The sequence below is a fragment of the Dendrobates tinctorius genome, unplaced genomic scaffold, assembly GCF_039654945.1.
Source record: "Dendrobates tinctorius isolate UK_male_01 unplaced genomic scaffold, ASM3965494v1 ptg000046l, whole genome shotgun sequence".
NCBI classification, from domain to species: Eukaryota; Metazoa; Chordata; class Amphibia; order Anura; family Dendrobatidae; genus Dendrobates; species Dendrobates tinctorius.
Window position 1 is genome coordinate 65,234,236 of NW_027361714.1, and position 27,904 is coordinate 65,262,139.

The 27,904-nt window shown below is 45.9% G+C and overlaps 1 protein-coding gene across 3 annotated transcripts in view; it reads left to right on the forward strand.

Annotated features, from left to right (window-relative positions):
* LOC141089507 (amine sulfotransferase-like) overlaps positions 1-27,904 on the forward strand; it is a 315,569-nt gene that overhangs the window by 110,459 nt on the left and 177,206 nt on the right. For all 3 annotated transcript variants that reach the window (XM_073575966.1, XM_073575964.1, XM_073575965.1), the window contains exon 4: positions 9,980-10,106. In XM_073575966.1, coding sequence (XP_073432067.1) covers positions 9,980-10,106 — 127 coding nt within the window. The remainder of the gene's footprint in view (positions 1-9,979; positions 10,107-27,904) is intronic.

Consider the following 27,904-nt stretch of genomic DNA (forward strand, 5'->3'; position numbering starts at 1 on the left):
TTTTAATCTTATATGTTCTCCCACGAGAATAGATTTAATAACATGTCTGGGATGTCAAATGTGGGCATGTAATATTGTATTCCCTTTAATGGCTTTACAGTAGGTATTAGATTTAATAATTTGTTCTGTATTTCCTTGCAACTCCAAATCTAAAAATGCTATTTTAGTTTTTTCAATTTTATAAGTAAATTTGATATTATATGTATTGGAATTGACATAATCCATAAAAACTGGTATGGTACATACATCCCCCCTCCCAGATAATCAGGGTATCATCGATGTATCTACCATACCAGTCAATATCATGCACAAAGGGATTGTCCACAGAGTACAAAAACTCTCTTTCCCAGTATGCCATAGTTAAATTGGCTAAAGATGGGGAGTATTTCGCTCCCATAGGAGCTCCAGATTTCTGTAGATAGATGGTACTGTCAAAAGAAAAAAAGTTGTGCTTCGAAAGAAAAAAAAAACACTTGTACCAAATAATTAATTAGATCTTCTGAATAACCACTTTGATTGATTAAAAAATATTTCAGCGCTTCCATGGCTAAATTATGTGGAATGCATGTGTACAGCGATATAACATCACAGCTCAACCACATATAATTGTCCTGCCAGATTTAGTTTGAAAAAGTAGCCAGGACATCCCTGGAGTCTTTAAGATAACCAGGTAGACTCCATACTAGTGGTTGAAGCAGAGAATCGGCCCATTCGCAGAGGTGCTCGTTTAAAGAGCCTATGCCTAACACTATTGGTCTCATAGGGGGGATGTCTACAGCCTTATGAATTTTAGGCAGGCCATATATAATTGGTAAAATATGATTTTTTATTTCTAAATAATCAGCTTGTTTTTTACTTAATATACCCAGATTGAGACCTTCTGTGATGATATCTCCAGCTAATTGACTATACTCTTTAGTAGGATTACCGTATATACTCGAATATAAGCCGAGATTTTCAGCCCATTTTTTTAGGCTGAAAGTCCCCCTCTCGGCTTATATTCGAGTCATATACACTGGGGGGTCGGAGGGGGAGAGGGGGCGGGGGTGTCAGGTCATACTTACCCGTCCTGACGCTGTCACTTGAGCCCCCAGCTTCTCCGCGCTCTCTGTTCCTGCCTTCAGCGGTCACGTGGTACCGCTCATTAAAACTCATGAATATGCGCATATTCATGAGTTTTAATGAGCGGTATCACATGACCACTGAACGCAGGAAGAGAGAGCGCGGAGAAGCTTGGGGCTCAAGCGACAGCGTCAAAACGGGTAAGTATAGCGATACTCACCTGTCCTGCGTCCATGGCTGCTTGCTGCTGTCTGTCATCGGTCAGTGACTTGAGACAGCAGAGGGCGCAGTGACGTGATTAGTGCGCGCCACGCCCCCTGCAGTCTGAACGTCACTGACTGATGACGGTGCAGATAGCGGTGAGCAGCCATGGACGCAGGACAGGTGAGAATCTGACACCCAGCGACGGAGAGGTGAGTATGTCATTTTTTTTATTTTTACATGCTGCAGCAGCAGCGGCAGCACATGGGGGAATAATCTTAAGGAGCTTCTAATGGGGGCAGTATATGGGGGAACAATCTATGGAGCTTCTAATGGGGTCAGCACATGGGGGAATAATCTTAAGGAGCTTCTAATGGGGGCAGCATATGGGGGAATAATCTATGGCGCTTCTAATGGGGGCAGTATATGGGGGAACAATCTATGGAGCTGCTTATGGGGACACCATATGGGGGAATAATCTATGGAGCATTTCCCACCCTAGGCTTATACTCGAGTCAATAAGTTTTCCCAGTTTTTTGTGGCAAAATTAGGGGGGTCGGCTGATACTCGGGTAGGCTTATACTCGCGTATATACGGTAGATTTCAATTTTTCATAAACCTTATTATCTGCTAATAGTTTCAGCATTTCATTTTTATAATCTTCGGCATTCAAAATTACCACCATGCCCCCCTTATCACTGCGTTTTATTGTTATATCTGTAATTTTTTTGAGATCTAACAAAGCAGCTTGTTGTTTTTTTAGTTACATTTCTATTAGAGTTATAGGCTGGGGTCTGGGTGCATACCTCGGAATTTAACTGTTTCAACTCTCTCTCTAAAACCTCTTTAAATCTATCCATGCAGTCACTCCGACTTTGAATTGGATAGAAAAAAAGGATTTTTTACATTAATATGCTGAGACTGAGTAACCACTTCTTCATTATTAATGCCATTATCTGAGTCTAAAGACTGTAAATTGAGGATAGATAATTGTTCCCTATAGTCTAACTTTTGAAAAATGTTAATTTCTTGTGCATTTCATCTTCAATTTTATCTTCAGTCTCAGCATAAAAAATGTTTCTTAATTGTAAGATTTCTAATAAATTTATTGAAATCTAAAATTGTCAAAAAAAGATCAAAATTTTTATCAAGTGAGAAATTTAATCCTAGAGCTAGGATGTCCATATGGTCCCGTGTCAGAAACTGTGAAGATAGATTTAACACATTCAGTTCTTTTGTTTCCTTTTCCTGTGCCTGGTCATCGCACCTTGTACTTCTCCGATGTTTCCTCCCGGAACGCCTCCTGCGTTTTTTGAATGTGCCAAAAAATTTCTTCTGGTCCTATTGGTGCCAGCAGAAAAAGAACCTTCAGAAGTGCTGTAATTAGAATCAGGTGATTCTGGGTCTGAGGACATAGAAAACGCAACATGTGATTTCATGGTTGGAGTGCTTTGAGCCTGGCTATTTTTTTAAAATGTATTTTAGTCTGCGCGGTGTTTTTTCCCATTGACCCCATTCATAAATTTTTCCAGTTGCTTAATCTTTTACATACCTCGAGAATTTTCTTTTCTTCCTGCTCATTATATCTTCCTCCATAGTAGACAAATTCTCTTTCTTTTTTTGAGAGACTGATCATATTGTGGCAGGGTTTTATGTTTTTCCATAGATTTTTGTAAATCTTCAATCTCTGAATTTCAGCAAGTTTTAATTCTTCCTGCTTAATAATCAGTCTCATAAGATTGAGGGAGCAATTGGTTAGAATTTGATTCCATCTCTCCATAAATTCAACATTATAATTTGTTGTTGGCAATTTTTTTAATAGGGACCATCTCCTTCGCTACATAATTTTGCAGTGTTGTGTGATCCCACTGTAGGGAAGGTGACCTGACGGATGGACGGACTAGTCAGAGTGAAGAAGGAAAGGTTTGCACAGTGTGAGTAGGTGTCAGTTATTACAGTGGGGAAACAGCTAGGAAAGTGTAGTGGACGTGCAGTACCTTGGGTTGACCATTAGATGGCAGGGAGGAGTGTGAGCAAAGGACTTGACATCAGCTTAGGGCTTTAGAAACCGTTGGTCATGGGGGGCGTGGTGACAGTGGCAGTTTCAAGGAACCGGGTTAGCTATAAATACTGAGGGAGGGTTCCAGAAGGTTCCAGTCCCCAGGGGGAGCCTCAGTGACAGGAGGACTGCGACAGTCTGTGCGCTGTGAGGTGAATCCAGACCAGGGGGACTGAGGAGAGCGAACAACAGGGGGGTGGTCCTGACAGATACACCGCAACAGAGACGAGTTAAAGGGAATAGGCACACCGTGTAAAGAACGACGTTTGACCAGTGAACGGACTGTTGGTGATTAGGCTTAGGGCAGCCACAGTGTCGGAAGCTGTCACTACGTCAGGAAAGGACAGGACGTACAGTATATATACGTCCCAGGCGAGAAACACGGTGTGTGAAGCGGCTACAGAGGGCCATGAGTGAGGTACTGTGCTGTGTTGTGAATCGGATCTGGATGCGGAGGGCCGAGAGAGAGAGATATGGCGATGTGCTGCCAGGGCCGTCAGGCGGACGGCGCGCGAAAATAAACTTGGACCTGTTGCACCCAGTACCTGCCTCCATTTTGTCTCTGCGTGGTAAGAAGAGGGACCACCCCCCCAGCTCGCCCTACCAACCCTACACCACCATAATAATAATCTGTAGTAGGAATAGAATGTGTCAGAAATTTGAAACTTGGAGGAGATATAAAAAGACGCCTTCTCACAAGGGAGGCGTTCTGGATTTTCTGCTTAGGGTCCAGATATCCAAATGGTTTAAACAAGAGAACTGAAATGATGTACCATTACTAATAGGTTATTTCTATAATTCTTTTAATATTTGTATTAGTGTTAAAAATTTTGTTTTATATGTAGGTAAAACGCAAATCTCTATTACTTTGAGAAATTTGTATAGGACCTTAGTGTCTAATCATGTGATAGAATTCATTATTTCTATTGGCTCTTGATCTGTATAGGATTTGCGTCATTATACTATTCTGCAGCTGTGAAAAAGATCCAGGTTGGATTGAAACGCGTAGCTGATAGAGTGCCTCCCAGCGCATCCATTGCTGGTGAGGAGAAAGCCGATATGCTGTTATACTGAATTTTAACTTTAATAAAGCAAGAAATTTTAGAAGCTGGAACGATCCTGTTTTTCCCATGTGGATGAATGCAGATGCGTTCGCATGCATCGTTTTGATGCTGCGCTGAACTTCGTTGAACGCAATATGTTGCATTTTGTTGTGGTCAGCGGGCACGTCAAAATGATGCATGCAGACCCATGTGCATACATCCGCAAGGCCTGCATACCCAATGTTAAAGATAGGCACACAGCACGCATGCAGATGTACGCGGAGCTGAAAGGAAGAGGTGCGGCAGTGGGTGGGGCTTAACAGAGGAAGAACACAGCCCTCTGCAGCTCTGCTCAACGCAAATGTGAAGCCAGCCTAAAGCTCGATCTTCCAGGCAGGGATGAAGTCGGTTGTGGACAGACTGGAAAGTGGGTTCACTGAGGTGAACACACTTTTCCAGTAAGTCCACAGACGCATTGACCACCTGGAAGGCGACCTTCAGAGACCGGCACAACATTTTTTCTCCGCAATAGAGCGGGGCGTGTCAGAGAACCTGCTGCCTGCTCTCCAATTGTATGTAATGAATGCCTGTCAGGATGCTTACAGACAAGCCATGCAGCAGTCCCAAACCTTCCACCCGCAGTCAGCATATCAGCAGCTGCTTACACAGCGACAAGGGCCAGCACAACATCAGTGGAAAAAGACGCCAGCACCACTGCACACATCTTAAGTTAACTATACTCCACCACCACTGCTTGACATTACTGCAGTTCCTCCAGTTCCCAGCTACACCACGCTGCAGAGTGCAGCACCCCTGCAGCGTGCAGCTTCCAGCATGCAGCTGAGTGCAGCATCCCTGCAACATGCAGCATCCAGCATGCAGCTGAGTGCAGCACCCTGCAACATGCAGCTTCCAGCATGCAGCCGAGTGCAGCACCCCTGTAACATCAACTTCCTGCATGCAGCCATGTGCAGCACCCCTGCAGCATGCAGCTTCCACCACACCAACAAGTGCAGCACCCCTGCAACATGCAAGGAAGAAACACCGAGGAAACAGCAAAAAAAAGGGGCCCAGTACTGACTGTCCTCAAACCCTGAGAGTAAAGACCGGTAAAAGAAAAGAATGCCAAAAACAGTACCCACCACCTCCACCCTCACCTCCCAATGTGTCCCTTCTTTCCAAACTGTCTCTCCCTTCCAATGTGTCTATCCCTTCCAATGGGTAATCTACCCCATTATTTAGTGACATCATAGACCACACTATCTGTAACCCAATCCTAAATTTCATTACCCCCTTCCCCTGTAACCTCTCCATCACCAACTCATACCCAATCATCCCAGCCCACACTCCCCCAGATCCACAATATCAAACCATCGGACAGAGAAAGAAACTAAAAAAAATTGTAATTTATTGATTAAATTAAATGAAACAATTTTGTTTTCACAATCCCTCAGCTTTATTTGTCTCTTTTTTGAAAACACATTAGTTTATTGCAGTGTTGAGTAAGTAGTAACGGGTTTATTAAGCAAACATGACAGGTACAGTTATTTATTTACAATCGGTTTAAACCATTTCATCTTGCCATGTCACACGTCCAATATTGGAAACAAAGTAAGCAGCAAAGTAATCCCTCAGTTGGGCAACTTCCATTGTTGTCCTCAGAGGGCGATCTTGGTAATCATCATCAAGTTCTAAGTGGTGTAGCTCTTTCGCCAGGATGTAATTGTGCAGAACAACACACTCTTTGACAATCTCATCAATTGTCTCAGTTTTAAGATTGATGGCTGTTCCCAAAATGTTCCATTTAGATGCCAGCAAATCAAAGGCACACTCCACAGTTCTTTGTGCCCTTGTCAGTTGATAGTTGTAAATCCTTTTGGTGTGATTCAAGTCCCAACTCGAGTACGGTCTTATGAGGTTGGCACACATTTGAAACGCCTCATTCCCAACCACCATAAACAGCATTGGCGGTCCTTCACTATTCGGAAGAGGTCGTGGTGTTGGAAAATTAAAATTATTCCCATACAAACATTGGCCCATGTCAGAGTCTTTGAAAGTCTGAGTCATTTCCTTGTCCAAATGAGCCAACGTCCACTGCAACAAATCGACAGTCAGCATCTGCATGAGAACAATCGAAAAATATTTTTTGTAATTGAAATACTCAAATCCACTTCTTACAGGCTCCAGAATCCGAATGTGTTTTTGCCTTCCACAGCCCCCAAACAGTTTGGAAAATTACAAATGTCCTTGAATTTTGCAGAATTTTCCAGCCAGAGTTCAGTTGTGGGTTGGAGGAGGAATTCATCATGCAGAACATCACATAAAGCATGGCAAGTGTCTGCAACAATCTCAGAAAGGGTGGACACTTCAATCCGGAATTGAAAATGTAGAGATCTAAAGGTCTCTCTGGTAGCCAGGAATCTCCCAAGCTGAAATATGGAAAAAAAAACAATATTCAGTACATGGCTTTTAGAACAATAATACTAATGACATGTGTTTCTTTTCCAAAATTACATACCACAGGGTCACCAACAGACGTTCCTCAGCAGGACGTAGTTGTGCGTCCTGCCTGTTGATGGATTCTCGGACATGTACCAGCAAGTCATTGAAGCTCTGTTTCAACGTTCTTGTGTAGGCTAAAAACTTTTGCGGGTTTTCACGCAGCTCGGTCTACAATGAGTGTTTGGCTCCACAGCTCTCTCGCAATTTAACGTTGGAGTGTTGCCAATAGCGATGATGATGTCTTCTCCATCTTTCTCTTCTTTCTTCTTCACAAGCCACTGCAAATTCAAAAGCCAATTTCAATGACAAATCAAGATTAAAATTGAAGCTCTCCTCGCTAAAATCCATCGTGCAGCTGGATACAGCAGCAAAAGATGAGGATTGCATCTGTGCAGTGTATATACTGTATAGAAATCCCATAAGATATGTCCATTGCGTGTGGCTTGTGTCACAAAAAAATTCTACTGGAAACGCATTGTCCGTTCTCCTGGAAATATCGAACGCATGTGTAACAATGCAAACGCAGGCAAAAACGCATACAAACGCATGCACATGCAGCATTTTTTTTGCATAATGCATAAGCTGATGCAGATAAAAATGCAGCGTTAGCATGCGTTTAAATGCGTTTTGGCAGGCATTTGCGCATGCAGATGATAAGTTGCATGCAGATACGCTAATGTGAACTTGGCCTTACAGAGCCACTCCTTAGTCTTTAAAGAAAAACAGGTATGTGATCACCTCCCAACCAGAAAGAATTCTGGCTCTCAAATACTTATTTCATGCAATAAAATGCAAATTAATTATCTAAAAACCATATAATGTGATTTTCTGGATTTTATTTTTAGATGCTGTCTTTCACAGTTGAAGTGTACCTACAATATTAATTACAGACCCCTCCATTCTTTGTAGGTGGGAAACCTTGAAAAACTACCAGTGTATCAAATACTTTTTTTCCCAAATGTATATGCTGTTTATATTTTTGTTTTTTTTTTACTAACCTTGTCACTTGAATAGGAAAGTTCTGCCTCCAAAATGGACTATAGTAGGATATGTCTGATTGTTTTATGCAGAGTGCCATAAGTGGATCTCTCTGCAGCATTCGATACTGTGGATCATCAGCGCCTCCTCACTATGCTCCATTCCATTGGCCACAAGGACACCGTTCTCGCCTGGTTCTCCTCCTATCTCTCTGACCGCTCCTTTACTGTATCTTTGGCCGGTTCCTCCTCCTCTCACCTTCCCCTTACTGTTGGGGTTCCTCAAGGATTGGTTCTAGGCCCCGTCCTCTTCTCCTTGTACACTGCCCCTATTGGTCAAACAATCAGTAGATTTGATTTACAGTACCATCTCTATGCTGATGACACCCAATTATATGCTTCTTCTCCTGACATCATGCCAGCCTTTCTAGAAAACACCAGAGATTGTCTAAACGCTGTGTCTAACATCATGTCCTCACTATATCTGATATATCTGAAACTGAACCTGTCAAAGACTGAACTCCTTGCGTTTCCTCCCTCTACTAATGTACCTATACCCGACATTGCCATTTCCGTGTGTGGTTCCACTATTACTCCCCAGCAACATGCCCGCTGTCTTGGGGTCATACTTGACTCTGAGCTTTCCTTTGCCCCCCACATTCGATCACTGGCTCGCTCTTGTCATCTGCACCTCAAAAATATTTCTAGAATTCGACCTTTTCTTACTTTTTACTCTGTAAAAACTCTTACTGTTTCTCTTATTCATTCTCGTCTCGACTATTGTAACTCTCTTCTAATCGGTCTCCCTCTTACCAAACCCTCCCCTCTCCAATCTATCTTGAATGATGCAGCCAGGATCATATTCCTCACCAATCGTTACACCGATGCCTCCACCTTGTGCCAGTCATTACACTGGCTACCCATCCACTCCAGAATTCAGTATAATCTTATTACCCACACCCACAAAGCCCTCCATGGCTCAGCACCACCCTACATCTCCTCCCTTTTTTCAGTATACCACCCTACCCGTGCCCTCCGTTCTGCTGATGACCTGAGGTTAGCATCCTCAATAATCAGAACCTCCCACTCCCGTCTCCAAGACTTTACACGTGCTGCGCCAATTCTTTGGAATGCACTTCCCATGTCAATACGATTAGTCCCCAATCCCCACAATTTTAAGCATGCCCTGAAAACGCATTTATTCAGACTGGCCTACCGCCTCAACACATTAACCTAATCTATCCCTGGGTGGCACAGTCAAAAGTTTTACCACAACCAGGTTCCCCGCATCATGTTCCCACATGCTTTATGCATCCATTAGCCCTCTGTGTCTGTACTGTTACACACTTAACATTATGCCTAGTCCATACAATCAGGGCAACTGTTACCACCCACCCTTCGTGTCTACCTCTTTCCTCATAGACTGTAAGGTTGCGAGCAGGGCCCTGATTCCTCTTGGTATTTGTTATAATCTATGTGATTATTGTTATGCTGTTTATATCTATTGTCTGTACAAATTCCCTCTGAAATGTAAAGTGCTGCGGAATGTCGGCGCTATAGAAATAAAATGTATTATATTATTTTATAAGTGAGATAAAACTGACAGCACACAAGTGGCTAACACTGACCTGTGAGTAAATTCAAAGATCTGGATACTTCATTTAGGTCACATTCACACATTCAGTATTTGGTCATCATTCTTAGATATTTCTAAGCCAAAAACCAGATGATAAATACTGAAGTGGTGACGGGTTTTTATTGTAGTTTCCTCTGATTTTTCCACTCCTGGTTTTGGCTTACAGACATTGAGGTAACATACTGACCAAATACTGAATGTGTGAATGAAACTAAATAGGAAGCTACACATCTGTCATGATTCAAATGTCCCAATCAGGGGCATTAACACTGACAGATTATTAATTTTAGTAATATCACTATTTTTTCAAGGTAACCTCAGTAAGACTTGCCACTTAGCAGCATTTTTTGTTGCTGTAGAGTGGATAATGGACACTAACTTAAAAATGCATGAAAGATATGAAAACTACTTTGTGTTGTACTTGTAAGGTAATTGGTAAATGATAATTAACCATGTAATTGTGAGACTAGCACACTTAAGATATCCTAATTACTTTCAGGTTGTCTACGTGTGTCGAAACCCAAAAGATTGTATGGTGTCCTATCATTACTTCTACAAAAGGCTTGCTTCATTTAATTTTAAAATGAATATTGGACAATTTATGGATCTCTTCATATCCGGTAGAGGTAATTATCAAATCCTGTTAAGTTTATTATAAGCATATTTAAGGTTTGTAAACAAATATATATGTATCCATGCACACAGAAGTATTGTAAAAAAGTAGTATTGCTCAAATGTACCACACTGGTCATTGGAATATGTTGTTAATGCAGAAATAATCTGCTCACAAGTACGTGTTCATGGGACCTTCCACTGGATTTTTAAACTTGATCAAGTACTTCCTCAAATTGCTGCTGTTCCAGTGAGGCCTCTTTCACACATCCGTGTCTCCGGTACGTGTGGTGACAGTTTTCACATGTACCGGAGACACTGACACACGTAGACCCATTCAAATGAATGGGTAGGTGCACATGTCAGTGTGTTTCCGCGGACCGTGTGTCTGTGGGCAAAACACGCTGACATATCCATTTTCTACAATCAGCACGGGCCGTAAAACGTCCTACACACGTCCACATGGAGAACACACATAAATGTCATCCATGTGACATGCATCGGCACCGGGGTAGACAGTAAGCGCTGTTCCCCGGTGGCAGGTGCTGAAGATGCTCTCATCATTCTCCATTCTCCCCTGCTCTGCCAGCGATCGGTGCGAGCAGAGGAGAATGATGAGAGTTATATTAGAGTCAGAATGATAACAGTAGGGGGGGGCTTTTGAGACTATTACTCCCATCAACCCACACCTGATGACGCTAATAACAGTGACAGCAGGAGCTGATGATTGGGGCATTCCTCACCCGCCGCCTGCGCTATAACTAAATAAATGAATGAAAAACATGACGTGGGTTCCCACCTATTTTTGATAGCTGTCAGCTTCAGCAAGGTTCACTACCAATAATAGAGGGGTCCCATGCTGTTTTTTTAATAATTTAAATAATTTAAAAACGGCATGAGGTCCCCCCCATTTTTGACAACCAGCCTTGCTAAAGCTCACAGCTGGGGGCTGGTATTCTCAGACTGGTAAGGGACCATTGAAATAGGCACCCCGCAGCCTAAAAATAGCAGCCTGCAGCTGCCCAGAAAAGGCACTTCTATTAGACATGCCAATTCTGGTGCTTTGCCTGGCTCTTCCCACTTGCCATGTAGTGGTGGCAAGTGGGGTGATAGCTGGGGGGGTTGATGTCACCTTTGTATTGTCAGGAAACATCAAGCCTCGAGGTTAGTAATGGAGAGGCGTCAATAAGACGTCCCATTACTAACCCCATAATCACATTGTAAGAACACAGACACCCAGAATAAAGTCCTTTAATTGAAAAAATGACACAGACTCCTTTAATAATCTCATTTAAACCATACTTATGACTTTTCCTAGTTCCACCGAAGCCCTCGATCTCCTGTAATAAAACTAAAATAAAAAAACAACAACAACATACCATACTTGTTGGTCGTTCTGTCCCATGCCTTAATCCACTTCTGGGGGTGAATTAGTTTTCAACCGGGATGGTGCCAAGATCCAACCGCCCAGTGAGAAACACTGGTGAATGAGATGCTGCAAGCGCAGCCTCAGTGTCGGCTCTGAGGCTGCGTTCCCAGTCGGGCTGAACGGCGATGACCTCAGGACCGTGGGAAAAAGTCAGTGATGAGGTCATCGCAGTTCAATCTCAGTGTCTTCACAGCAGATCACCGTGAGAGTTTTCTATTTTCCTTATTCTTGATAACCAACCTTGCTCAAGTTGACAGCTGAGGGTTGCAGCCCCCAGCTGTGAGTTTTGCCAGGCTGGTTATAAAAAATAAGGGAACCCACGCCGGGTTTTTCATTCAGTTATTTAGTTATAGTGTAAAAGGGAGCCAGGACGGTAGTCGTTGCTGAGGACACCGGGGCTCTGGTGTCTTGACCTCCTCCGACAGACAAACCATCAGCTTCTACCGGCGTACCTGTTCAAGGTGCTGGTCCACCATCAGGGATTACAAAGCGGTGCCACCCAGCTCCTGCACTCTTGGTTCCAGTGCACAGGGTTGAAATAACGGACTCAGATACCGGTTCTGATGCCAAATCAATGATTTTACTTTCCTCCTCAATGGTCCCGGACACATCAGTTACATTACAGTTTACACAGCCTTCCTCCTGCTTTTTCCCTTGCTTACTTTCTATGACCTCAAGCACATTCCGGAGTAGTAGCGCCCTAGGCAGTACTGCAGTATCACTCCTGTAGGACCTCAAGATATAGGGGATCCCGTTCATTCGCTTCACCTCAGACTTGCAGGTTTCAGCCCTATTTAAGATTGCCCACATTGTGAACTCTCTGCGCCCTGCACCACTCTTGGGCCACTTTCTCCTTCTCATTCTTGCTGTTGTCATAAACTGTAATTTCCATCGGTACTCCGCTCTTATACAGCACCCGTCTTACTGTGCCCATGTTTTTCTGCTTTCTCCAAAACGTTATGCAGCTGCTATGGCGTCCTGAGCTTAGAGCCCTTGTGGACTTGTCGGGCGTGCTCGCCCTTCTAACTTATTCCTAAGACCTACGCTTGCTTAACCCATAGCAGCTCCTCCTACAGTTAACCCTTATATAAGCTACCTATCGACTATACCTAACAAGGCCCACTAGTATGCCCCCATTTAGTGGCCCACAACAGAACTACACTTACCCAGTCTATGGAACTATATACTAACAGTGCACTCCACTATTGAACCTGAAGGATCCACTGGTTTACCCTAATCTAAGCATTAACATATGGCATACAATATAACACAATATATTACATCATGGTAACACATAATGTGGCAGTACCAGTAAGAATGGCGGTAATACACAATAGTGTAGCAGTACCGGAGCATAATCATATCTATACAATATTTACAATATATCTACATAGGAACTCTTAAAGGGGAGGTGGAATTAAAGGGATATTCTTCAATCCCTTACAGTAGCGCAGACGGTGAGTGAGGAATACCCCCATCACATGCTCCTATTGTCACTGTTTGTAGCGGCAGCAGGTGTAGGTTGATGGGAGTAATAGTAGCCTCCACCTTCTGTCATCATTCTGCCTTTACTAAAACTCTCATCATTCTCCCATACTCGCGCCGATTGCCAGCAGAGCAGGGGAAAATGATAAAAGCTGTTTTTAGCACCTGCTGCCGGGGAACAGCGCTTACTGTAATGCTGGCTGTCCATGTGGTACTGATGTGGCACAAGGGCGGCACACGGTTGCCACATGTGTGCCGCAAGTATTACACACACGGACACTCGGACACGGATATCTCCGTTACCTGTGTATATTATGGAAGTTCTCTGGGCAAATTTGTCTTTTTGCATCTGTTGCTGGTTAATCAAAACATGGCCTCACAGACAGAGAGGTTCTGTGGTAAATGCAGGGTAGGTTAACTGAGAAGCACAATATTAAAAAAAAAAAAAACTGTTCCAGAAACAGTGGAGCCGCAATAATTAGAGGAGCCGACAAAAAATAATCCCATGAAAAAATCAATTATGCAAAAATTATTGAATATATAATTTTAATTAAACAAATATGTAAATAACAAACAAGATATGAAAACAAGCTAAAAAAGGTATCTACTGCAAAAACTGATAGTCACTGGTAAACACACATAGAAACTATTATGCAAGACAATCAATAAGTAGATGATGAAAACAAGTCCATATGGGGTAATTTGTGCAGTTTTCAATGGAAAAGATGAAACTGTATCTGGTGCCGGGGCTTTCTGACCTTTCCCAGCGCCTGCGCACTGCAGTACTTTGCTCTGCCCTCAACAGTGTAGAGAAGTACTCCTGTGCAGTAGTGTGGTGCCGAGGAGTCTGTGTGGATGATGGAAGGTGTTGGACCAAGAAGAGCAACACCCCTCCAGCCGGACCGCCCCCCAGGTTAGTATAAAAAAAATCTGCCAGTGGCTGAGCATCTGCACTAACAGCCAGGAGCGGTGTCTGCGCCACCCCTGGATGTTAGCCCCCTAAATGCTGCGAACGAGCGTGATCGCTGCATTCAGGAGGGAGGCAGAGGGACGGGAGCTCAGAACGGTGTCCCGGCGAGGTCATCGTGGGGGCCCGATCGTTGCTATGGTGACCAGGGGTCGTCATGACGACCCCCGGGTCACCAAGCTACAGAAAGCTTCTAAGACCATGCTCAGTGAAAGTCCCATAAAGGGACTAGGTAAAAAAGGGAAAAAAATGTAAAAAATACTTATAAAAATATTTAAAAAAAAATAATAATAATAATAATAATAATAAAAAATCCACTAATAAATACACATTTTTATGTAAAATAAATAAACAAAAAAAGTACACGTTTGGTATTGCTGCGTCCGGAGCAATACGATCTATAAAAGTGTCATGCTTGTTAAGCCCTTCAGTGAACACCATAAAAAACACACAAAAAAGTAGCAAACTATGCTCTATCATCATACCGCTTGGAAAAAGTGGAATTAAACACGATCAAAAAGACGAATGTAAATAAAAATAGTATCACTGAAAATGCCATCTTGTCCCACAAAAAACAAGTTAGCATACAGCTCCATCAATAAAAAAGTTATAGCCCTGAGAATATAGCAATGCAAAAATAAGTATTTTTTTCTATAAAAGTTTTTATTGTGTAAAAGCACCAAAACATTAAAAAATTATATAAATGTGGCATCGCTGTAATCGCACATATGCAAAGAATAAAGTTGCATAATCGCTTATACCACAAGAGGAACGGCGTAAAAAATAAAGCCAATTCTTCAGCTGTTGTGGACTTGTTCATTCTGCCTCCCAAAGATCGCAGTAAGACTCGACGCACATTTATCCTGCGCTTTACACTGAGCACTTATATCGGAGTTTCCGTGTAAATCTCTAAAATACGTGATTCAGACAGAATCCTCAGTGAAAGATTCCCTATAATATAATGAGGCAGATGGAGGCACTGTGAACGCCATAGGACCTGTGTTCCGGCAGTGTCCATCTTTACAGGCATGCATAAAAACGCGGTCCACCATAGTTTTGTGCACCACTAAACAGAGGCGAGGCGGAGTCCAGGGTAACTCTGCTGCCTCATTATAGTGATTAGATCCCTCGGGGGTTTTATCTGTCACGTCACTCAGAGATTTACATGGAAACCCCAAAGTGCTCAGTGTAGAGCGTAAATGTGATTCCAAACGTTATGTAAAATGTTTCTAATAAAAGATTCAACTCGATCCACAAAAAAAGCAAGCCCTCACTCAGGTCTGTCATCTGTTAACGGAAATATAGGGTGCTTCCATGTTACTGGTAGCACAAAGGCCCTGGAAAAGCTAAATGGCTCATTCCCTCAAAAAGAAATTCAGAGAATTCTGCACTCCCAAATCCAAATGCCCCCCCTCCCTTCTGAGCCCCAGTGTGCATAAACCACCTTTAGCATTCACATTTGGCAGGGGTATAATTTGCTAAATGGGGTCTCCTGGTGGAGAGATTCTGCTCTCTAGCATGCAAGGGCTCTGTATATGGAGTCCACAAACTATTCTTTGAAAATCTGCGCTCCAATAGGAAAATAGTGCTCCATCCCAACCGAGACTCTTCTTATGGCTAAGCAGTACAGTACAGCCTCATGTGGGATATTTGTATATTCAGCAGAAATTGTGGGACAAATTCTAGTACCAATTTTACCCACTTCTTGTGTGAAAATGTTAAATCTGGGGCTAAAACAAAATTTTGTGGCAAAAATGTATCGTATTTTTCGAACCATAAGACGCACTTTTTCCCCAAAAATTTTGGGGAAAAGTGGGGATGCGTCGTATGGTCGCAACATACTCACTCCTGTGGCTGGTGCGTGTGCGGCGGGTGTAATGAATAGGTCACCAAAGAGGATAGCAGGAATAGGCTAGGCCACCAGAAAATCAGAAAGGTTGGTCACTTAGTGGATTGCAGACCCCTAATCCTAACAGCACAAATATCAATAGCCGTGGAGCGTACCTACGATGCCCTAGACGCCTCGGCACAGCTGGAGAACTAATTAAGCCTAAAGCAAGGAAGGTGAAATCTAAACTGCCCCGGAGTAGAACCCCCAAAAAATAGCCCCCAAACATATATTGTCGGTGAGCCAAGATGAGGCACAAACACAGGCAGAAAAAAGACTGAGCAAATGATGGGGCCCAAACTGCCTAGATAGGATAGGAAAGGAAAGACTGTCTGCAATCACGCAAAAACCTTAAAAAATCCAACACGTCTGATGTACAAAAAACACTGAGGTCTCATGACCTCTCCCCCACTATATCAGCATTCTGGTGTGAACTGGCAGCAAAGGAAAAGAGACTAATATAACAGGGGACTGAACAAACTGACACAAGCTGTAACATATGGAGTGGGGTCCAGCACAGCCCCAGCAGGGAGCACGCTGAACCCTCATAGCAAAGCAGAAAGAGGCAAAACCAGATCAGATGCAAAGGATTAGCAAAGGAACAACTTAACTGGAAAATGCAGGATCTGGCAGGAGACAGCAGATCTCAAGAAGCACAGGAAGAAACTAATCACCAGCAACAACTGAGGGAAGCCTGCTCACTTATATCCTCCCAGTCAGTAACCCCTGATTTCCAATCATCGTTGTCAGGTGGCAGGCCAGCTCCACTACCTGCAGTAACCACCAGAGGGAGCCCCGACTCAGAAGTCAGATCCAGAGAATTCACAACAGTATCCCTCCTTGAGGAGGGGTCACCGAACCATCATCCATGCCACCAGGCCGATCAGGATGGACCCGGTAAAAAGCATGATCCAATCTCTCGGCATGAATGTCAGAAGCAGAGACCCAAGAATTATCCTCCTGGCCATAACCTTTCCACTTGGCCAAGTACTGGAGTCTCCATCTAGCCAGATGAGAATCCAATATCTTCTCTACCTCATACTCCAAATTACCCTCAACCAATACAAGGTCAGGGGGTGCCGCCATGGGAACTACTGGCTCCATAAACCTCTTCAACAAAGATTTATGAAAAAGGTTATGAATAGTGTTGAGCGATACCGTTCGATACCCAAAAATATTGTATCGGATGGTATCGCCCAATACGAAAAAAATATCGGGTATCGCCGATTCCGATACCGGAAGTCCCATTCAAGTCAATGGGACTTCCGGTATCGGAATTAAAAAAAGCCCTTTATTTCCTTGTTGGCTAATTCTACATAATTGAAAACAAATAAGAATCATGTAGAATGTATTGTGGGAGGTGGAGGAGACAATAAAAGCATAGTGGTTTATTCAAATCACATGGCATAGCATTAATTCCAATTTTTTTTTTCAGTACGTTCGGAGTTAAAAAGATATTGACTATGTTAACCTTTTTTATATTTTGTCAGATATGTATGTTTCACAACTTCCATGCTCTTCACGTTCTTTTGTACTTCTCCCACACTTTCTCCTTCATGATCCGCAGCAGTAGCATTTTTTTCATCAACTTTTTCTTCACCTTATTCATCTTCTTCTTCTTCATCTTCTTCCCATTAATTTTTTTTTTCCATTCTTCATATTCTTCTTATTCAGCTATTATCAATTTTAATATGCTATTTCTTCATCTTCTTCCTATTCTTCTTTGTCTTCATTTTCTTATGGTGACAGGCATTCCTGTAGTACTTATCTATAAAAGTTATAAGATTACACCTTACGTTCTGCCTGTCACTAAAGATTTACAACAGGATTTGTCCGCGTTCAGTTTGGCCTGCAGCAGCAGGCATTTTCCAGGGGCACCACGAGGAGGAACGGACTCACCCCCATTTACTGCTTAGTCTTCTTCTGCTTATAATTTTGATTTCTTCTATGCTGATTTTTAGTCTTATGCTTAATGTTCTTCTGCTTTCTGTTCTTCTGCTTTTGCTTCTTCTGCTTCTTGTTCTTCTGTCTTTTGTTCTGTATCTTGGTGGTTGTCTTCATGTTCTTTGTCCTCTTGGTCTTATTATTTAGGGTCATATTTCTGGTCTTCTTTGGTGTAGTCTTCAGGGTCGTCGTCATCAGGGTCGTCGTCATGGAGATCAATAAGGATTACCAAAGACAATTTCAAAAAGCTTGATCTTGGAAATGTAGCAGAAGGTACAAGAAGGCTGAGAAACTGTCGAGAACCAGCAGACAGTGCTGGCACCCGGATGGGTAACAGAAGGAACAAGAGCCAATGGCACTACCGAGGACCAACTGACGGTGCTGGACCACGGTTACTAAGCAGAAGGTACCTGTGCTAAAAAGCACTACCAAGGACCAGCTGACGGTGCTGGACCTCGGATACCGAGATGGAGGCACCTAGGCCAAAGGCTGTGGCGAGAACCAGCAGACAGTGCTGGAACCTGGGTGGGTAGCAGAAGGTACCCATTCAAAGCAAAGTAGCCAGGCCGCAAGCCGGCCGCAGTTACCGAAACCCACAGTCCTACAGGGGGTCCATGTCCCATTGGCACTACGGATCCAGCCTTCAGTGCCAGTTCCCGCAGCCCACATAGGAGTCACCTAAACTGCAGGCACCGTAGAGTCGGCTAACCAGGCCGCAAGACGACAGGACAACGGATTGGTGGCATAGTGACCTTGACACTACCCGGAAACAGCAGGCGTGCTGAAAACAGGCTGGGCAACAGGGAGTACCCGTGCCAAAGACACTGCCGAGAACCAGCTGACGGTGCTGGAACCCAGATGGGTAGCAAAAGCTACAAGAGCCAATGGCACTACCGAGGAACAGCTGACGGTGCTGGACCACGGTTACTAGGCAGGAGGTACCTGTGCTAGAAAGCACTACCAATGACCAGCTGACGGTGCTGGACCTCGGATACCGAGATGGAGGCACCTAGGCCAAAGGCTCTGTCGAGAACCAGCAGACAGTGCTGGAACCCGGGTGGGTAGCAGAAGGTACCCATTCAAAGCAAAGTAGCCAGGCCGCAAGCCGGCCACAGTTACCGAAACCCACAGTCCTACAGGGGGTCCATGTCCCATTGGCACTACGGATCCAGCCTTCAGTGCCAGTTCCCGCAGCCCACATAGGAGTCACCTAAACTGCAGGCACCGTAGAGTCGGCTAACCCGGCCACAAGACGACAGGACAACGAATTGGTGGCATAGTGACCTTGACACTACCCGGAAACAGCAGGCGTGCTGGAACCAGGCTGGGCAACAGGGAGTCCCCGTGCCAAAGACACTGCCGAGCACCAACTGGCGTTGTTGGAGCCCAGGGACAATCATGGTGTAGGCCGAGGCCTACTTGGTGGTAGTTTTAGATTGTTTGTAGGCTACAACAGACTGTCAACGTGCTCCAATTAGGCATCTGTCTCCACTCTGTTTCCAGGATTTCACGTGACCACCAACACTGCCAGTTTATGCGTACAGCAGCCGTCTGCCCAATCCAGACGTGTTCCTGTGTTACTGGGATTCTGTAATGTCAGCAGATCCCCTGATGTGTGTCTGCCACTGTCTCCTGCTCTGTCCACATTCCCACCGCTTGCAGTGGGAAGGTGGACAGCGCAGGAGACAGTGGCGGACACATATTGGGGGATCTGCTGACGTTACAGGACCCCAGTAACACAGGAACACGTGTGGAATGCGTGGACGGCAACTGTGAGCAGGAACTGGCGGTGTTGGAGGTCAGGGGAAATACTAGAGACAGAGTGGAGACAGAGGCCAAATCAGAGAATGTTTAAATCTGAAGTAGTTACAATTTGGAGGCAGCAGCAGTTTGCCCTCCACACAGCAGGGGATCAGCTGACGTTACCGAACCCCACTTTCACATGAACGAGTGTGTTTTTCTGTGTGGACGGCACTTCCGAGCACCAACTGGCGTTGTTGGAGCCCAGGGACAATCATGGTGCAGGCCGAGGCCTATTAGGAGCCAGGTGTAAAGCTGAGGTATTTTGACTTTGGAGGGAGCAGGACACTTTGCCCTCCACACAGCAGGGGATCAGCCGACGTTACCGAACCCCACTTTCACATGAACGAGTGTGTTTTTCTGTGTGGACAGCACTTCCGAGCACCAACTAGCGTTGTTGGAACCCAGGGACAAACATGGTGCAGGCCGAGGCCTACTAGGAGCCAGGTATAAAGCTGAGGTATTTTGACTTTGGAGGGAGCAGGACACTTTGCCCTCCACACAGCAGGGGATCAGCTGACGTTACCGAACCACACTTTCACATGAACGAGTGTGTTTTTCTGTGTGGACAGCACTTCCGAGCAACAACTGACGATGTTGGAGCCCAGGGATAGTCATTTTGTAGGCTGAGGCCTACTTGGAGGCAGTTTAAGATAAGACGTTGTTTGAATTTGGAGGCAGCAGCAGTTTGCCCTCCACACAGCAGGGGATCAGCTGACATTACTGACCCCCACTTTCACATGAACGAGTGTGTTTTTCTGTGTGGACAGCACTTCCGAGCACCAACTAGCGTTGTTGGAGCCCAGGGAGAACCAGGGTGCAGGCTGAGGCCTACTTGGTGGCAGTTTTAGATTGTTTGTAGGCTACAACAGACTGTCAACGTGCTCCAATTAGGCATCTGTCTCCACTCTGTTTCCAGGATTTCACGTGACCACCAACACCGCCAGTTTATGCGTACAGTAGCCATCTGCCCAATCCACACGTGTTCCTGTGTTACTGGTGTTCTGAAATGTCAGCAGATTCCCTGATGTTTGTCTGCCAATGTCTCCTGCTATGTCCACTTTCCCACCACTTGCAGTGGGAAGGTGGACAGCGCAGGAGACAGTGCCGGACACACATTGGGGGATCAGCTCACGTTACAGAACACCAGGAACACAGGAACAAGTGTGGAATGCGTGGACGGCAACTGTGAGCAGGAACTGGCGGTGTTGGAGGTCAGGGGAAATACTAGAGACAGAGTGGAGACAGAGGCCAAATCAGAGAATGTTTAAATCTGAAGTAGTTACAATTTGGAGGCAGCAGCAGTTTGCCCTCCACACAGCAGGGGATCAGCTGACGTTACCGAACCCCACTTTCACATGAACGAGTGTTTTTCTGTGTGGACAGCACTTCCGAGCACCAACTGGCGTTGTTGGAGCCCAGGGACAATCATGGTGCAGGCCGAGGCCTACTAGGAGCCAGGTGTAAAGCTGAGGTATTTTGACTTTGGAGGGAGCAGGACACTTTGCCCTCCACACAGCAGGGGATCAGCCGACGTTACCGAACCCCACTTTCACATGAACGAGTGTGTTTTTCTGTGTGGACAGCACTTCCGAGCACCAACTAGCGTTGTTGGAACCCAGGGACAATCATGGTGCAGGCCGAGGCCTACTAGGAGCCAGGTGTAAAGCTGAGGTATTTTGACTTTGGAGGGAGCAGGATACTTTGCCCTCCACACAGCAGGGGATCAGCTGACGTTACCGAACCCCACTTTCACATGAACGAGTGTGTTTTTCTGTGTGGACAGCACTTCCGAGCAACAACTGACGATATTGGAGCCCAGGAATAGTCATTTTGTAGGCTGAGGCCTACTTGGAGGCAGTTTAAGATAAGGCGTTGTTTGAATTTGGAGGCAGCAGCAGTTTGCCCTCCACACAGCAGGGGATCAGCTGACGTTACCGAACCCCACTTTCACATGAACGAGTGTGTTTTTCTGTGTGGACAGCACTTCCGAGCACCAACTGGTGGTGTCGGAGCCCAGGGAAAATCAGGTAGTAGGCCGAGGCCTACTTGGAGCCTGGTGTAAATCTGAGTTTGTTTGACTGTGGAGGGAGCAGGACACTTTGCCATACACACAGCAGGGGATCAGCTGACGTTACCGAACCCCACTTACACATGAGCGAGAGTTTTGTCTGTGCGGACAGCACTTCTGAGCACCAACTGGCGGTGTCGGAGCCCAGGGAAAATCAGGTAGTAGGCCGAGGCCTACTTGGTGGCAGTTTGCGATTGTTTCTAGACTACTACTAAGTGTCAACGTACTCCAATTAGGCCTCTGTCTTCACTCTGTTTCGAGTATTTCCTCTGGCTTCCAACCACGCCAGTTGCTGCTCTGAAATGCCGTCTGCACAACCCACACTTGTTCCTGTGTTACTGGGGTTCTGTAACAGCAGCTTCTCCCTAGAGGTGAGTCAGGCAATGTCTCCTGCTCTGTCCACATTTCCACTACAAGTAGTGGGAATGTAGACAAAGCAGGAGACATTGCCTTGCTCAACTCTGGAGATGAGCAGATGTTACAGGACCCAGGTACCACAGGAACAAGTGTGGATTGTGCAGACGGCACTTGAGAGCAGAAACAGGCGGTGTTGTAGGCCGGAGGAAATACTCAAAACAGAGTGGACACAGAGGGCAAATCAGAGAACATATTAAATCAGAGGTAGTCAGAAGTTGTAGGCAGCAGGAGAGTTTGCCGTACACACAGCAGGGGATCAGCTGACGTTACCGAACCCCACTTACACATGAGCGAGTGTTTTGTCTGTGCGGACAGCACTTCTGAGCACCAACTGGCGGTGTCGGAGCCCAGGGAAAATCAGGTAGTAGGCCGAGGCCTACTTGGAGCCAGGTGTAAATCTGAGGTTGTTTGACTGTGGAGGGAGCAGGACACTTTGCCATACACACAGCAGGGGATCAGCTGAAGTTACCGAACCCCACTTACACATGAGCGAGTGTTTTGTCTGTGTGGACAGCACTTCTGAGCAACAACGGGCGTTGCTGTAGCCCAGGAAATAAAGTTCAGGTCATAGAAACATGAACACAACAGGAGACCTGGATCCTGTTGCCAGCCAATTATTTATTCTGGAAGAGGACTGGCAAATTCAGGTGAGATCCAGGCCTTGTTCATTTTCACAAAAGTAAGCCGGTCAACATTATCGGCGGATAGTCGCGTGCGACGGTCTGTTACCACACCAACTGCAGCACTAAAGACACGTTCCGATAATACACTGGCAGCAGGGCAAGCCAGCACCTCCAATGCATACTGGCTAAGCTCTGGCCATGTATCCAGCTTAGAGACCCAATACTTGAACGGGGAAGAGCCGTCTGGGAGAACACTAACAGGGCACGACAAGTAGTCTGTCACCATCTGACGGAAACGTTGCCTCCTGCTGACTGGAGCTGTCTGTGATGGTGTAGCCGTTTGTGGCGGTCCCACAAAACTTTTCCACATTTGGGCCATACTGGCCTTGCCTTGTCCTGCGGCACTGCCTCTGCTACCTCTTTGTGCAGAGCTTCCTCCACTGCCTCTACCCACATGGCTGCTTTGAAAAGCACTACCAGCAACACTTGTGGGGGGAATGGAGAACATGATGGCCTGCACAAGTGTTTCTTGGTACTCCCGCATTTTTCGCTCCCGGTTCAACTGTGGTATGAGGCTTTGTAAGTTGTCCCGGTAGCGAGGATATAGGAGGGTGTACACCCAATAATCAGCCGTGTGGAGAATGTTGGCGATGCGGCGGTCATTTAACAAGCACTGCAGCATGAAATCAACCATGTGCTGCAGACTGCCAACTGGACCGGAAACGCTGTCCCCAGCTTGAGTCAGCATCTCTGCCTGCTCAGCATCACCCCACCCTCGCTGTACACACTGACTACTAGAGCCTTGTGTACCTCCCTCCTCTGGAGAGATGTGTTCCTCCTCCTCCATTGACTCCTCGTCATCCTCCTCACTAAGTGTCCCCTGCCTGGGCCTTTGTGTGGAAGCACGTTGCGCAGACTTGCCAGAAGCAGATGGCATTTCTGACTGCTCATCCTCGACCTCTTCAAAAACCTCCTCACTTAGTGCTTGTAAGGTTTTTTGAAGCAGACAGATGAGGGGGACAGTCATGCTGATTAGTGCATCATCTGCACTGGCCATCCGCGTGGAGTCATCGAAGGCACGCAAAACTTGGCAGATGTCCCTCATAGTGGCCCACTCAGTGGTGGTGAAGTGTGTCCGGCGCACAGTGCGACTTGTTTGCGCCTGATGCAGCTGGTACTCCATTACTGCTGCCTGCTGCTCACACAACCGCTCCAACATATGTAACGTTGAATTCCACCTGGTGGGGAGGTCACATATGATGCGATGTTCTGGCAGGCGGAATCGGCATTGCAGAGATGCAATGCGCGATCTTGCCATGCTGGAACGCCGCAAGTGAGCACACTCTAGGCGAACCTTGTGCAGCAGTGCATCAAGATCCGGATAGTCCCTCAGAAAGCTCTGCACGACCAAATTGAGCACGTGTGCCAGACATGGTATGTGAGTGAGGTTGCCTAGGCCCAGAGCTGCCACTAGATTTCGGCCATTGTCACTCACTACCAAACCTGGCTGGAGATTCGCTGGCACAAACCACACATCGCTCTCCTGCTTGATGGCATTCCAGAGCTCCTGTGCTGTGTGGCTCCGATTCCCCAAAGAAATTAATTTAAGGACGGCCTGTTGACGTTTGGCCACACCTGTGCTCATATCTGGCCTAACAGGCTCACGCAGTGCTGATTCCGAGGAACTAGAGTAGGAGGAGGACTCAATATGTACAGACTGCATTCCTGCAATCCTTGGAGTTGGCAGAATACGTACAGAGCCACTCTCCAGATCTGTACCCGGCTCCACAACATTGACCCAATGGGCAGTGAGGGAAAGGTATCGTCCCTGTCCATGGCTACTGGTCCACGCATCGGTGGTCAGGTGGACCTTGCTACTGACGGCATTTAGTAGCGCATTTTTAATTTTTCCCTCCACATGCTTTTGCAGGGCAGGGACAGCTTGCCTGCTGAAATAAAAGCGGCTGGGCACATTGTATTGTGGAACTGCCAATGACATAAAGTTCCAGAAGGTGTCAGTCTCCACCAGCCTGAATGACAGCATCTCAAGGGCCAGTAGTTTGGCAATGCCGGCATTCAGAGCCAGTGCTCGGGGATGGTTTGCCGAGTATGGCCGCTTTTTCTCCCATGCCTGTGCTACCGATTGCTGGTGAGTGGCCTGGGAGTGTGCTGATGACTGCGAACGTGGTTCAGTGGGTGGAATTTCACTGGGTCTCTGGACAACAGTGGCAGTGGTTCTTCCATGGCGTTCCAGTGAGGAAGCCGAACCAGCTGTGTGTGAGCTGGAGGAAGAGGCCCCAACACGAGCTGAAGAGGTGGTAGGTGCTTCTGAAGGTTGGCCTACATCTTCAGTGTGTCTGTGTAACTCCACCTCATGCTTGGTACGCACATGTTTCCACATATTTGTGGTATTGAGGTTGGTCACATTTTTCCCTCGTTTCACTTTCTGAAGACACAGCTTGCATTTGACAAAGCAAATGTCATCTGCAACTGTGTCAAAAAAAGACCACGCACTGCAAGTCCTGGGAGCGCCCGTTTTGTGTTTTGGAAGAGGATTGCTCCTCACGGGTGCCAAAGTGGAGGCTACAGGCAACCAAGTCTGCCCCCGCCCTCTCCCTCCTCATTTGGCCGTTCGGGGAATCTCTTCCTCAGAGCTGCTCCCACCACCTTCCTGTGGCTGACGCCATGATGGGTCAAGGACCTCATCATCTCCACTCCCCTCTTCAAGCACCGGCTGGTCCTGGGTTGTCTCGCCAGCACCGTACGCACCAGAAATTGGCAACTGAGTCTCATCATCATCAGATGAGCACTGAGGTGTGCTGACAATAGGCACTGGCCCACCCGCCTCTTCAGATTCAGAGGGACAAAGCAGTTGCGCATCACTGCATACTCCCTCTTCTTCACGCTCTAGAATGCTGCTTGGCTGGCCACCTCTTTCCAAGCCAACAGATTCTGAGAACAGAAGTAAAGATTGAGATGGCTCCTGTCCAGGGCTCTCAGACTGCCTGGGCAATTTGGCAGGTGTTGAAGAGACAGATGGTTGCTCTTCAGTGCTCTGGCCTTGGGAGGATGCGGAAGTCATTGAAGTGGATGCGTTAGCTGCCATCCATCCGACAACGGCTTCAATTTGTTCGTCACACAGCAGTGGGGTACGGCGAGGTCCTACAAAGCTGCGCATGAAGGACTGTTGCCTGGTAAAAGTGGGGGATGCCGGGTCACTGGTGGCCGCAGCAGACACCGAATCCTCACGTCCTCTCCCTGCTGATTCCCCCCGTCCTCTCCCTGCTGAAACTCCACGGCCACGACCACGTGCCTTACTCCCTGCCTTCTTCATCTTGGTAGACTGATAAAGATAGGCAGAAAAGTAAAAAAGGGGTGGCTTAGTGTTCTTATTCCTGAACACCTGCTAACCAGTATAAGAAACACTAATTTGGCTAAGAGTGTGTGTACTACACTTTAATATGATCTAATGTGGCCTAGACAACTGTAAAGTGGAGTGTTTGGTGAACTTTATTTCCTTTTTTTTTGGGGGGGGGAAGGAAAGGATGTGACCAAAGTTTGAAAGCTATAGTATCACAAACTTTTTGGAGCGATTACAATGCAGGAAGCTAACCTACAATGCAATTGATGAGGCTCCAAAAAATAGGGTGATACTAGCCTGGCTGGCCCTGAAGGGCACAAGCCAGCAAAAAGGCTCCTCTATCTAATCCTATATAGTGTTTGCAACCAACCAATGACAATGGATGCGGTTGGAAGCACACTTATATAGGAGCAAAAATCTGGCTAAATTAGCTGCAAAAAAAGGACTATGTATGAGGCAGTGATGCACGCTGAGCAGACTACAGCTAGCGGTGGCTGTAGAACACACTGCAACGTGAGCTGCACTCACACACAGAGAGACCTATCAGACAGCCAAAAACAGTGCAGAGAAATGGGCTATAGCACTGAAAGGCTGCTGAAAGGCTCCGCTGTCCACTCCTTTAGTGTTTGCAACCAACGTATATGGATACGTATGGAAGCACACTATACAGGAGAAAAAAAAAGCAGCAATAAAGGAAAAATGTGTATGAGGCAGAGACACACGCTGGGCGGCCTACAAGCAGACGTGCCTGCAGGACACACTACACAGCGTGGGTCTGCACTCACACAGCCCTTGCAGACAGCTGTGAAAACAGCGCTGCTAGGGAAAAGCAAGCTACAGTGGTGGTTTATGTAGCCTGGGTTAAGCACTATATGTTTTGTGGAATCGCTATTTCTAACTGTCCCTCACAGTCTTCAACAGCAGCCTGTCCCTAACTGAATTCACAGCAGAGTGACCAGAAATGGCGGCTGCAGCGCTTTTTATAGTGCATCATGACATCATTTCAGCAGCCAATCACAGCCTTGCCAGTAGTTAACATGCCTACATGCCTAACAGGATGTGCCCACACTTCTGAGGATCCCCATTGGCTGAATCAAATCGAGCGGGCTCCTAGCATTATGGGAACTTCCGATTCCGGTATTCGATATGAAAAAAGTATCCGAACTAAGTATCGGAATTCCGATATAGCTAATATCGGCCGATACCCGATACTTGCGGTATCGGAATGCTCAACACTAGTTATGAATCTTAAACGTAACTGGAAGAGCCAAACGGAAAGAAATGGGGTTAAGGATTTCCAAAATCTCATAAGGTCCAATGAACCTTGGCTTGAATTTTGGAGACACAACCATCATGAGAATATTTTTTGAGGACAACCAAACGATATCACCCACTTTAAATCGGGGACCAATGGTCCTATGCCGGTTGGAAAACCATTGGGCCTTTTCCTGAGAGTGGGACAACTTATCCACTACTTGGTCCCAAATCTGCTGCATTCTCTCTACCACAGAATCCACACTTGTGCAGGCCGAATCTTCCACCTGCCCCGAAGAAAATTGAGGATGAAACCCAAAGTTACAGAAAAAAAGAGACTTCAAAGTGGCAGAACTAGCCCTATTGTTTAACGCAAATTCAGCCAAGGGCAAAAATGAGACCCAGTCATCTTGATCAGCACATATGAAACATCTCAAATAGGATTCCAAAGTCTGGTTTGTCCTCTTAGTCTGCCCATTGGTCTGAGGATGAAATGCAGAGGAGAAAGTTAACTGAATTCCCAGTTTGGAACAAAAAGCTCTCCAAAATCTGGAAACAAACTGGCCTCCTCTG